Below are 13424 nucleotides of genomic sequence, written 5' to 3' on the forward strand. Positions count from 1 at the left end.
TCAAATAACAAAAGATACATATTAAAAACGTGTACACTGTGTAGAAAAGTATATTTTCCTCCTCTTGGATTTAATTTTATTTCTCCCTTATCGTTTGGAAAGCCTCGTGGCTGCTATTTAATTTCAGAGGGTAAAGGTTAAATTGTATTCTTGGTACGATTGTTGAGATATCAACTTACTTATTTTGTGTAACTTCGCTTGCAAGAATTTTCCACAATTTTGTAAAATATTCTATTTAAGAGATACGCAATTTAAACGTAGATGGATTTTGAAGCAACACGATCGTATTAACGACTATGTTATACTTCGAATGAAAAATATCTCTTGAGAAACGCGTTCATCGGCATTAAAGAAATTAATGAAAATCAAGGACGATGTCCGTTCGTTGGAACCATGATGCAAAGTAAATTTGAACCTTTCTGGAACTGCAAATCATTCTCCAGGGGAACGCGCCTTTATAAATGCGAACGACTGTGCGTTTCAATTGCGTTGCATTCTCACTCGATCCAATTAGTCGCACCCATCGTTTACAGATGATCCTTCTAAAGCGATTATTTCACACATGCGACGAATAATAAAAATTTTTTGTGGTCGATTAATATCGTTACGTGTGTCCTTTGCGTACTGTACGCTAAAAGTAAACGTGAAACGTAGAGACGATTCATTTCTATCATTCTAGGTGTGAACTCTGACGAGGTGATAACGATTTCAAATAGTCGAACTCGATAACAACGACTCTGGATGTATTAAAACCAATTTCGAAGACCATTGCATCGTTAAAACTAATAGCACCGATTATCGGGTCTTTAATTATGGTTAACGCGGATCTTTGCGGTCATTGAAACAGCGGCCCTTGTGTCGTTAACATCAATAGCAACGACTCTCGGGTCGTTAAATCCAATAACGATGATCATCGATTGGTTGAAATCAGTTACGCGAATTTTCGTATCGTTGCAACTATTAATATGAATTTTCGATTGGTCGAGAGAAGTATCCACGATTGTCGAGGTCGTTAATAACAACAGTGAAGTGCTCGGAGTCGTTAACGTCAACAGTGACGATTCACCAGATGTTAACATCGGTAACGATGAAACACGGGTCATTAAACAACGGTTACGATGACATTCGTGGTCGATAAATTACGCAAATACGACACTTGGTTTGTTACGTCGATAGCAACGACCCTCGAATCGTTAACATCAACAGTAAGGTCCCTTGGGTCGGTGGATATCGGTAGCGATGTCGTTTGAAATCGATTGAAATCCATAATTGTGAACTCTTGGGTCGTGACCTTGGATGCAACAACCCAAGAGTCGTTAATACCAATAACGACGACCTTTGGGTCGTTCATTACTGTTAACGACGACGTTTAGGGTCGTTGAAACGCACAACGATAACCTTTGGGTCGTTAGTACGAATAGCTACGAACCCCCGAGTGTTTAACGATTATTTTAATCGTTAACGTCGGCATAATAAGAAATCACCACTTCCACCGTTATTCGTTATCACTCTCCAGATATTTTTAATCCGAAAAGCTTCAATATGCTCGTTCATTTTCCAACGACTACCAAGTCACTGAAAGCAGTACCAACGACTACGAAATACATTTTTACAATTGCTACAACTCCTTGGTTCGCTCGTGAAACCTTTCCTACGAATTTTATTCGCCTTATCCAATCATTTTCTATCAGTTATCTGATTTTTCATAACTAACCTTCCTTCCTGGACCACTTCTACCATCTGTGATGGTTATATTTAAATCCCTAAAAAAACAATCTCTGTTTATAGTATCGCTCTATCTATCGTACAAGTTATTACCAAGTCTCCTACTTATTCCATATACAATATTTTTCTAGATACGTGTACTTACATTTATGTATTGGGTTGTTCGAAAAGTCATTTCGTTTCTTTCGGTGAAAATGAAACACGTTTTTTTTAGAGTGTATAAACATTTTATACATTCAATATTCTCCATTTTGGAAAACCAAATGCCTTTCCGAACAACCCAATAAATCTGTGCCAATAATCCTACAGGGAATTCTACCAACAAATCGATATTTGTAATACCCATTAAGTGAGCAGGAAATTATTTTTTTCTAGTCATATATACATTTCCACTTATGTAAATCAGTGTTAATCCCGCAGAGGCTTCCACTGTAATAAAAAAAAAAAAAAAGAAACCACAGAGACATCGAAACTTGCCAATCGCGAGAAGCGATCGTTCGATTTCCTTTATCTTCTTGCGATTTTCGTCTCGAACGAAAACCACTCTTCGTGAAACCGTACATCCGTATAAAACCGGATGTACGTCGTCTCACCGATTTTCGTCGAGACACCATCGCTGTCGATAACACCATTGACGATACGTGTACAATCGCTGATAACATTTCGAACGAAACAGGGTCGTGTACTTTGCAATTGCAGGTGTTCCAATTACGTGCTCATATATTCCAAGGTCGCTTTGATCCGGGGATGGATGCATCGGGCTTATTGGATCCTCTCGTACATGTTGCATTTCATGGTTACACGGCTACGACCAGAGTAAGTTTCCCGTTGCGAATAAATTCAACCACGCTTTCTGCCAAGTACCCAAACTCGCGATATTATTACTCCCGAGACATCCATCGTGAACACTCGCTATCGATAGACTCCCGTGAGATCTCTTGGCCACCTATTTTACCTAGCAACGCGTACAAATTGGGCTCGATTCGCGACAATAACGTCAACAATTCTGAGATTCGAGCTACCGTGTATTTCGAGTAAAATATTCGAGTAAAATATTCGAGTAAAATATTCGAGTATCTGTCCCGATTGAGCATCTTCGGGTGCAAGTTGATTCGTGGATTCGAAGTTAGGAGAATATCACTTCGAAGGATTGAAATCGGTTCCTTGATATTATGAAGCGTGCGTTTTCAGGCTATTGCGCAGACTCTGGATCCTTTCTGGGATCAAACGTTGATCCTGCCTCCGAGAACCGTGCACGGAACGAAAGAGTACATCAAATTGCATCCACCGAAGGTGATCTTGCAAGTCTTCGATCTGGACGTATGCGTGAGTAATGGCGCGGTTTGAAAGCCGATCCATCCCTAATAATCCTCGTGAGCCCGTGATACGATCACGGACACGTTCGATCACGCGGCACGATTGATATATTAAAACAGTCGGGTGAACCAGTTTGTCTCCTAACAACCACGAATCGAAATTCACAGGGCACCAAGGAGTTCTGCGGAAGGTGCACAGCCATTCCATTAGTTAAACTCGCGGCGGAAACTTACTCGCCGCCTGATTTCCCTCCGAAACTTGAGTGGTACAAATTTAAATCGCAAAGGGATTGCAGAGGCTCCGTGCTCGCTGCTTTCGAGCTCATAGAGGTGAGAGCAGACGATACTGATCGATATTCGAGTCGTATCGCCGGCTTATCGGCTCTCAGATTCCTTGTATCGTCTCTTTTACGGATTAATTTCGAGTCTTTTACTCGCTTCCCGCGTACCGTTATAAATACGGGGTGTCCCGGAAATATACGACGAACTTTTGGGAGCATCGCGTCCAGGACGAAAGTTTTTTCGATCGTATATTGAAGACTCGTGTTTGTATAATCTTTGTCGAGAGAATGCAATTGTGTCTCGATTCGATTGACTTGGTTCGGGTCGAGGATGAAACGAGTGTAGGGCATGCGATATTATTGAAAATAAGGGATAGGACGTGCGATATTATTGAAAATAAAAAACAAAAGTAAAAAATGTGCTTAAAGAAAGACCATTTTTTCTTTGGTTAATTTTCTTTTATATATTCTATAGATATAAACGCGAATTTGAGTTTAAATTTTTACGTTAATTTTTTTGCGTTGTCCCGAAAGACAGATAGACAAATGTACAGTGTGTTCCATGTATTTTGTCCACTGGAATATCTTCCTTATTTGAAACAATCCGTGAAAATGTAACTTACAAAAGTTGTAGAGATTTAAAGAAATACATTATATATACCTTATGAACGATTTTTTGTCTAGAGGAGATATAGAGATCAGTTTCCTTTTTAAATAGAACGTCAAATTTTGTACACTGTTTCGATACAATGACTTATTCCGAGTACAAAAATACCAATTTCTTCCAAACTTTATCCAAGATATTTGTCTTCGTCGCAACGATGCACACGGTAGATATTTCGAACACGCTTCGCGAACATAGTACACGAGACACACTGTGTACTCGAGACTCAAAGGTGAAGCTAACGAAACTCTATACAGTAATTACAGACTCCCGAGCAATGTTTATGATTATTTAGTGGGAGGAAGCTATCGAATTAGACATTCCCAGAGGTAAGCGAAAATATTCGACACAGTGGCGATAATCAACGAAAGCAGAAATTTGCTTAGTTTTCATTGCATCCACGTGACAGTGTTATCGATAGTTAGGTGTGCCTTTTCCAATGGAAATGGGTCCAAACGCGACCTAATTTTCGCGTTAATGGTCGATACGACGTTACGGCCGCGGTATCGCTTTCAAGTTGCGACTACCGTGCCCGGGTAACGCGAGTCTCGTTCGCTGTTGCTCCGTCTCTCTCGCTCTCGGTTCGTTTTATTCGGTCGCCTCGTCGTTTCCACGCTCAGCCTCCGCCCGAGACGTAAATCGCTTACCGGCCCGCTTTCGAGCGAAACGACGATGTCAGTTGCGTCGCTCGAATGCGGGAATTACCGCTGCGTTTCCCAACGCGTGAACCACCGACCCTAAACTATTTCACGAGACACTATTTTCAACGTATCGCGAGCACGCAACGCACACCGTCACCGCTTATCTTCGAACTCTCACGCTGCACACGCGTCTCTCGAACCACTCGAACGTACGCTCGTCTGAAATCGATTCTAAACAGTCACGCGAACCTGTTCCTCTGCAGATACAAACGCTCCTCGCTCGAACACAAGCCACAAAAACATAAACACTTGGATGACTGTTTATTTTCTTAAACGCGAGAATGTTTAACCGTTTCGGGAATATATTTCGGGACACCCCGTGTGCCGATTCTTTTCGTAATTTCTACTCTTGGATCGTTCGGTGCGTTGCGCTGATTTTGTACGTTCTCGATTGTCCGGAAGCAGTCGCTAATATATGTTTCCACTTTGGATCAAATTTTCCGACCGCTCGCGTGACTTGGAAGAGTTCTTGTTCTCGGTTAATGCAAGTTAATGCGGTTCTCGTTTCTCTGTTAACGCAACGTACGGCTAATGGATATTTTAGTGTACGATCATCGTCGGTCGAATAATCTGCGAATTGTTCAGGTGGAGGACGACGAAACGGTGGACAGCCCGATCAGCCCTTCGAATAAGGATACCGTTTACAACATACCGGCGGACATTAGGCCGAAAATGGCTAGTTACAGGCTCGAGGTTATATTTTGGGGTGTACGGGACATGAAGAAGATAAATTACATGCCGGTGCTTAAACCTCGGATCGTAATAGAGTGCGCTGGTGTCGATGTCAAGTCGGAAGTAATGGAGAACGCCAAGAAATTCAGCAACTTCGAGGAGCCTCACATCCTCGTCGATTTGGTAAGCAATTATCGTATATTATATATTATGGAAAAACTTGAAAATATATTTTCTTCCAATAAAGTGTATATAAGTAATTGTAAATTTCTGGAGGTATGACGACAAATGATTCAATCGTAGACCCGAGAATCATTCGTTTGCGAAGTACAAAATGTTACACACTTATTTAACAAACACGGTCCACGAGACACCATTCAATACGTCAGAATGTGAAATAAATGAAGAAGCGAAATATAATTCCAGAACCAATGATTTTCAAACGAATGTTTGCCACGGTTTGTTTCGACGAACGACAATGGGTACATTATTCAAGAATCGTTATTCCATCGCGATACATAATTACTTTTGTATTCTTTCTTTCCTCGTCGAGCAACGTACACTGGAATCGTAAAAAAATTCAATCTTAAATTATAACTCTCTGCCAACCTTGATGCATATATTAATGCGCGAAAGTCGTGACAATTTTTTGCTACCACTGTGTACATCAATTTTATGTAAATCAACGACGAACGTGTATACACGGAAACTTAAGGCATTCAGAATTCGATCGAAACGGAGTGTAACGTTGAAACGATGGAAACGTTCGATTCGACTTTCTTTCTCTTCGCTCGAATTATATCCGTTAGCGTGGTTTTTTTTTTTGCAATCGTCGTGAAATTCGAGCCCGTATGTTTCGAAACAATTTTTAAATCTTTCGTAGGATATGCCGGAGCTCAGTATCTATTATCCCGCCGTTACGATAAAAGCTTACGATTCGAGAGGGTTCGGCTGTTTCAAATACGTCGGAGTTTGCATCGTACCGAGCATTAACATATTCCTGGAGCAGTTAATAACCGAAGAAGATTACGATGCGCAGATATACGAGACGAAATTGATTTCAAAATTTCCCTGGACGAAGAAACGGGCCAGCACCATTCGTAAGTTTACGTTCGGTGGTAACAATCGTTGAGGATAGTCGCGAGGCTAATTTAAATCGTTTCGTATCGTCCGATATTTCGAAACGCGCCACGAGCCGGTCGAGAATGAAGAAATTATCGAGAAAATGACGAAGAACAACGGTAAACTTAATTTAATTAAATTATCACGATGTTTGTACGGCAACACGCAAACACATATTTGCGCGTACCTGGCGTTTCCCTGCATCGCGAGCAGTTATTAAATATTTGAACTCGGTCGTTGAACGGCGTAGCGCACGTGGATTCGAAACTTTCCTTCCAAAAGTTAATAACGCCATGGAAAATCCTGTTCCACTCCTCACGCAACAGAAAACTTTGTTAATTAAAGTTTGCGAGAACATTTATCCGCTTCCGGTAGGAATAAACGTTTCTCCCCACTTTGAGGATTGTCTAAAAACGTTAACCGGTTCGCGGAGAACTGACACCGGTCAAAATTAATACCGCGTTGAGTTATTAACGGAACGGTCGATGAGCGTGTTTTAGATACTCTGGGAATAAATAACACTAGCGAACTTTATATCGAATGCAGCTCGAACCGTAAAACGCGAGTGTAAGTTTGCATGCGAATTGAGAACACCGAAGAAAATAATAGAGCTTCGTGTAAATATTTATCTTATCCGATGTTTGTTCCAAGTTATAGCTATTTCTATGTTTCATCATTTGTTTGTCTACGTTGGAGCTATTATTAGAAATCTTCGACGTTACGATTCGTAGAACAACATAGAGATATGTACAAATAGTAAGATCGTGCACGATGCACGAAGGATTCGTTGAACATACTTCAACGAACTTTGTTACGTTGGTTCAATTTGTAGGGAAAACGATCGATTATTTTATCTCCTGTCTCTGCGTTAAATTTACCTCTAATATTATCTGTCCACTTCACGGTAAACCTTGTATATTGAATTGATCGCATTAATGGCAATTATTAACCTATAATATATTGCGTTACAATCATCCAGCCTGGACATAATAGAGTCAGTGCATATTGAATTGATCACGAATTCGGGAAATTTAACTCAGAATAATACGTAACATTTTTAACATAAAATTCGAGTCCCTTCCTCGTCCCTCCCCGAACTGTAACAACAATCATCCAACTGGAACCTACTCGATTGGTTCCACGCATTGAAGAAACAATTCTCAAAGATTCCCAAAACGATTCTCAAATTGATTAACCCATTCATCGAATCTTCCTTCTACTTTCCTTTTCAAGCTGTAACACCAACATTCATTCACGATACACTTGATATACTTGTCTCTCCACATCGAAACACAGCCGTATCGAAACCGCAGTATGTTCTATTTCCGCATCGTAAATCCTACTTTCGAAGTGTCTCTGCCGATCGACTACGACTCGTCGAAGGACGAGAACAAGGGATTGATCCCGTACAAGAAGATGGCCGGGAAAGATTTGTCCTCGAGGTTCCGGAAGATCGTGAAGAAGCTATTCGCGTGTTTCACGGCCAGAAGAAGAAGAAGAAGAAGAAGGAAAGGAAGACTGAGACAAGAAATAAGAGAGGAAGTCGTGGTCCGTGAGGAGGACGAGTCGTCGTTCGATTGGTGGTGTAAATATTTCGCTTCCCTGGAGGTTGGTGTACAGTCTTGAAGGAAATCGGTCGCGCGAGTGATCCGGTATATGCAAATTGCCACAGATCCCGCAGTAAACCGTCCCGTTTCCAGGTGGAGAGAAGCAGACAGCTCGGGAGCGAAACTCCCGTTGGTCGCAAGCACGCCGCGACGTTCAAGGTACTCCGCTTTAGAGCATTTTCACCCAGTTCAGGCTCAGCTGTCTCATTGGACGGAAACAGGTATACGACGGGGAACTGGAGTTGCAGCCGCAGTTCGCCGGGTTTCAGGATCGACTTCGAACGTTCGAGCTATGGAAGGGACGGAAGTCCGAGAATCCGGATTACGACAGCGACAATTACGTCGGCAAGTTCAAGGTTCGACTGGGTAACTTTATTCGTGTTATTTGCGTAACGCGACTTTCATGGAACTCGTTGGAAATTGACGTCGAGGATCGTTACGGGACGATATCGATCGAGTGAATAAAAATCATCGTACCACGTTTCCTGCTCCATCGCGAGCTCGGGATTAGTCAACGATTCGAGCATTATTTCATCCAACGTTCTCGAGCGTTACTTCATCCTCCTTGGAATCCCCATCGGAACCGTCTACGATGACAATATCTAACAAAAATTGTATCCTCGCAGAAAGTACCGGTGAACGTTACATAGTAGTTTCAACGCGGAAATATCCAGAATCGATATTTTCCATCCATTCGTGGAGCGTCCATTATCGTCAATTTCGCCCGTAAGCGAGTTTAGACTACTTGTTTCCCGTCTGGTCGCGAACGTGGGCACGTCGAGGGTACGCTACGCAGGGATTCGAAAACACTCGAAACTCCACTCGTCGCTTGTAAATAACGCGCGAAGAGTCCGCGTTGATCAGCGTCCATTCACGAAACTGGAGTGGGACGCAACCAGGAGCGGGGTTGTCTTGTTTCCCGACGAACAATTAGAAGACAATTTCGCGACTCAAAGATCGTAGTTAGCCGTGTTATTTTCGTCAACGAGGATAGAATCCGCTCGTACCTCGACGCTCGCGGAATAATTCGCTCCAATTATCGCGGAATGCCTCGTAATTCTCATTCGTTCCGCGGGCTTACTTCCGAAACATCGTCGCGCGCGTTTACAATCGCGCTGTTGCGGTTACCCCGTTGAAAAACGGGAGAAAAAAAAGAATGGAAAATTAAATTCGTAGGGACACATCTGCGTGTATCGTTGGCCGCATCCGGGCAATCTGTCGTGCAAAACGAGAAGCGGCCGCAACGTGTTTAACGGTTTGTGCGACGATTATCCGCCTCCCGAGCCCGTCAGACTTTTCGTCAGACTTTACGTCGTGAAGGGTGAGACTCCATCGACGCGAACCCGGGGCCAAACCGATACCAATGAATCGATTCTCTCCACAGGCATCAATTTGCAGCCTAACGACCCCCTCACGGGACAGTCCGACCCCTATCTCTGCGTCAGGCTTGGAAAAACGTACGTCAACGACCAAAAGAACTATATACCTAACCAGCTGAACCCAACCTTCGGACGGTACGTACACGTTTCGTCCTTACGACGACACCCTTTATCTTTTCTCTCTCGAGGGGGATATTGCTTTCTTTCGATGGGATAAAACGATTCCGTTCGAAACGACAGATTTCCGTAACTTTCGATCAGTTTTCGAACGAGGTGTCTCACCCCTCGGTGACATTTCGAAGCTCGAAAACTCTTTTGCATTCGTACAGTCCCGTTCAACAGTCGTCGAACGTTTCTTGAATACGGAGAATCGACGTTGTAAAAGGAAAATATGTATTCGGTTGTTCGGAAAGTCGTTTCGTTTTCCAAAATGGAGAATGTGTAATTTAACGAAACGTTTACACGCTGTAAATATTATCGTGTTTCATTTGTTCATTTTCATTAACCTAATCTCGAAGGCAGTGGGGTACAAATATTGGAGAATACGAAGAAGGGAAGAGGGAAGATAATGAACAAATATGATATTGTTTCATTTTCACCGAGAGAAACGAAATGACTTTCCGAACAATTCGATTGTTATGATTTTAAAAAAAGAAAACGAGCTGACGATCTTAAAGTTTCCTTTTTATGGAAATGTAATCGTTACATTTGGAAATTATCCTAGTGTTCGTATCATGGTAATGTAGTGTTGCTGGACTAATTTTGTTCAGACTTTTTTGTAACAATTTTTACCAGGTTCTGTGATTTTAAACAAAGTTAGCTTGGAAATTCGCTTAAACTTACTTGTTGCGCAATTTTTTAGACACTACGTCTTTATTGCACCATGATTGTATATAAAGGGAATGTAGTAATGAACGAAACGAAAAAAAAGAAAATTAATGCATAAAAGTAGAAATAAGTATAGATTACGGTGCAAAGGCGGGGTATTATTAACCTAATCTCGAAGGCAATGGGGTACAAATATTAGAGAATACGAAGAAGGGAAGAGGGAAGATAATGAACAAATAAATGTACGTAAAACAACAATTACGTCGGTAAGAAAGAAAGTAAGCAGTAAAAGATGAAAAGAGGCAAATCGTTTGTGCACACTTCAAATTTTTCAAAATTTATACAAGATACAAAATGATCAACTTGAAGCAAGTGAACGCAATAAAATAAAGGAGTACGGTGGGATCGGGAAATTGTGTCTGTATCTAAATATACGTTTTCCAAGCTGGACAAGCGAGTGTCTAATGACTTATGGACAGCATTGGGTATATTTATGATCGTGTGCGTATAATTATTCCGTGTCTACCTGTAATTTAGTTAACTGCCGCAATCGGACCATCTTCCGTGTGGCTGCAATTGAAACGTAAACGAGAGCGAGGCACGTATCGTTTGTTCACCTTCTTTTTAACAGTGCGCGACATCTTTATTTAATTAGGTTAGGTTACGAGCAGCACACTAAGCCTCGCCTATTGCACTACTTCGTGCAGGTGCTTTCATTTTCTTTACGGTGCAATAAGACGTTATCATCACTTTAGCCGATGCGGCGAAGCGCAGGATATTTTTCATTTTTACTTGTTTTTATCTAATAAGTTTATTCACCGTATCGAAGAAAAATAAAAAAATAAAAACGAAAACAGAATCTAAGTATTTACAAAAGTATTGGATTCTATAGAAGCATTGTATAAAAGCGCGTATTAACGATAATGGTTGCTTTACAATTTGACCTGGTTTTTTAAATTATTATTATTATTCACCCGTTCCTTGGTTACATTTCGAAAATTCGTTAACATCGTTCGTTTCGGTCGAATTTAACAATGCGGTGCATTAAATTTTTGTGGTTTTTGAGCACAATGTAGATAAAATAAACGAACAATGCTACCGCATTCAATTTTTGGTTTTAGAGATTGTACATTTCGAAGTACTATTTTTGGGATTGAAATGAAACAAATTATAAAAATATCCAGAGGAAAAATATCGAGAAAATAGTTATAAAAATCAACGTGGAAGTTAATTCGTTAAAGTTTCCACTTCTTACGGAATTTCTTACTCATTTTCACAGTTTAACATTTAAAAGTATATTAAATCGGGTTCTACGGTTTTATCTAAAAGCTGAAAGAAGTTTTTGAAAATAATTCTCTATCTAAAAAAGTGCACAACTCTGGTCAGACGTAGATTGGAATTAATCGGTCTGCGAATTCTGAAGCTAAACGAACAGCTCTCGAGCGAATTAATTCAATAACACGATACTTTAATTCGTAATTTACTCTCCGGGGTACTCCATTAACGCTCGTATTTATAAAAAAATTAAGGAGAACCTTTTAAACTAATTATCCTCTTGAAACGTGTTCAACCTTGGCTTCAAAATAATCTGAAATTCATCAAAGCCAAGAATCTTTTATACCTCGATTGTATGAACAAGTTTTTCGAATAATCATTAATTAAATTATCCATATTTCTACAATCTGATATGTTGTGTACAGCTCTCGTTTTGTTCATCTAGTGATTCTCAAATCCTTCATTCTCCTCTATTTCTGACAATAACTTATTCCATTGTATCAAGTTACGTTTACTTATCAATATTGGACTACTTTTCTTACTTTTTCTTTTCGCAATACGATGGAACGAATGAATAGGAAAAATATGTACTTTTCCTTAGCGGCACGAAAAGCAAAAGTAAATATTTTCGACGAAATCCTCCAAACGTACTTTCTCGACGATTTTATTTTATTTCGTCGAAATTGATTTTTACCCTTCGTCTCAACGAAGGAGAAGCAATTTGTATATTTGTCCTATCGTTTCCTTCATTCGTAACATTTACAGTTACTTCGAGATAGAGGCATCCTTTCCCCAAGATCATACGTTAATCGTTCAAGTCTGGGACTACGACACCACCTCGAGCGACGACCTAATAGGCGAGACGAAAATCGACCTGGAGAATCGATTCTACAGCAGACACCGTGCAACCTGCGGCATATCGAGAACGTACAATCCCGACGGTTATAATTGCTGGAGGGATCGCGAGAAACCGTCGCTGATACTCGACAACCTGTGCAAACGAAACAATCTCCCGTTACCGGAATACAGAGACGATCACGTGAAAATCGGACGAAAGATATTCCACGTGGTCGATATTTACACGAAAGACGAAATCGGTTCGTTTCGCGAATTAAGAATACATACGTATACACCTAGGAGAATAAACCGACTCGAATTCATTAATTTGTCGTTCGATTTAACTCATGTAAAATTTTAAAGTGTCTCGTTTAAAAATTACCCATTAAACTCTTAACTTTTATCAAAGATACACCCGATACCCAAACCGCTAAATATCTCAGACATTTGTAAAAAATTATTCCAATAAACGAGTCATGAAATTACTCTCGAAAGTGTACATTTTCCATGTATTTGTAAATTGTTAAAATTTTGATTTTATAAATTCGATCGTCGAAATGGACACAAACGACAAACATCGACTCGTGTAATGATTCTCCTGGGTATATACGTATATGGCCTTCTTAATCGATGGTGCACGAACGAAAGGTAAATTCCGTCCACCAAAAGAATTCTATTTTACCAGTGATGGATGATTTCTATTCAGACAGGGAAGAATGCATGGCATTGAGCGTGCTTCATCAGTGGCAAGACTTTCCCATTTGCGGGTGCACCCTGGTGCCTGAACACGTTGAAAGAAGACCGCTTTTTAACGCTGCGAAGCCCGGTCTGGAGCAGGTTATAAAAAAGAATGATTTTGTTTGTTCGGTGAATACGAAATACATGAATGGTAGAAGGGGAGGTGGTAGGGGTGGCGAGATAAAGAGCTTCTGTTGCTACAAAAGATTCCATTTGCGAATGAATTCGATTGATTTGAATGCGGAGTTTAACCAAGGGGGCCGAGAGTTAACATTTTCG

General features: G+C 40.7%; 1 protein-coding gene across 1 annotated transcript in view; it reads left to right on the forward strand.

Annotated features, from left to right (window-relative positions):
* The window catches only part of LOC143147443 (otoferlin), a 36486-nt gene that overhangs the window by 17923 nt on the left and 5139 nt on the right, over window positions 1-13424 (forward strand). Inside the window, exons 27-42 of the mRNA XM_076312689.1 lie at window positions 2425-2541; window positions 2917-3051; window positions 3210-3371; window positions 5273-5542; window positions 6243-6459; window positions 6764-6904; window positions 7028-7198; window positions 7314-7385; window positions 7475-7529; window positions 7795-8089; window positions 8182-8247; window positions 8310-8444; window positions 9265-9409; window positions 9473-9602; window positions 12336-12667; window positions 13114-13244. Coding sequence (XP_076168804.1) covers window positions 2425-2541; window positions 2917-3051; window positions 3210-3371; window positions 5273-5542; window positions 6243-6459; window positions 6764-6904; window positions 7028-7198; window positions 7314-7385; window positions 7475-7529; window positions 7795-8089; window positions 8182-8247; window positions 8310-8444; window positions 9265-9409; window positions 9473-9602; window positions 12336-12667; window positions 13114-13244 — 2574 coding nt within the window. The remainder of the gene's footprint in view (window positions 1-2424; window positions 2542-2916; window positions 3052-3209; window positions 3372-5272; window positions 5543-6242; window positions 6460-6763; window positions 6905-7027; window positions 7199-7313; window positions 7386-7474; window positions 7530-7794; window positions 8090-8181; window positions 8248-8309; window positions 8445-9264; window positions 9410-9472; window positions 9603-12335; window positions 12668-13113; window positions 13245-13424) is intronic.

The sequence above is a fragment of the Ptiloglossa arizonensis genome, chromosome 5, assembly GCF_051014685.1.
Source record: "Ptiloglossa arizonensis isolate GNS036 chromosome 5, iyPtiAriz1_principal, whole genome shotgun sequence".
Classification (NCBI taxonomy): domain Eukaryota; kingdom Metazoa; phylum Arthropoda; class Insecta; order Hymenoptera; family Colletidae; genus Ptiloglossa; species Ptiloglossa arizonensis.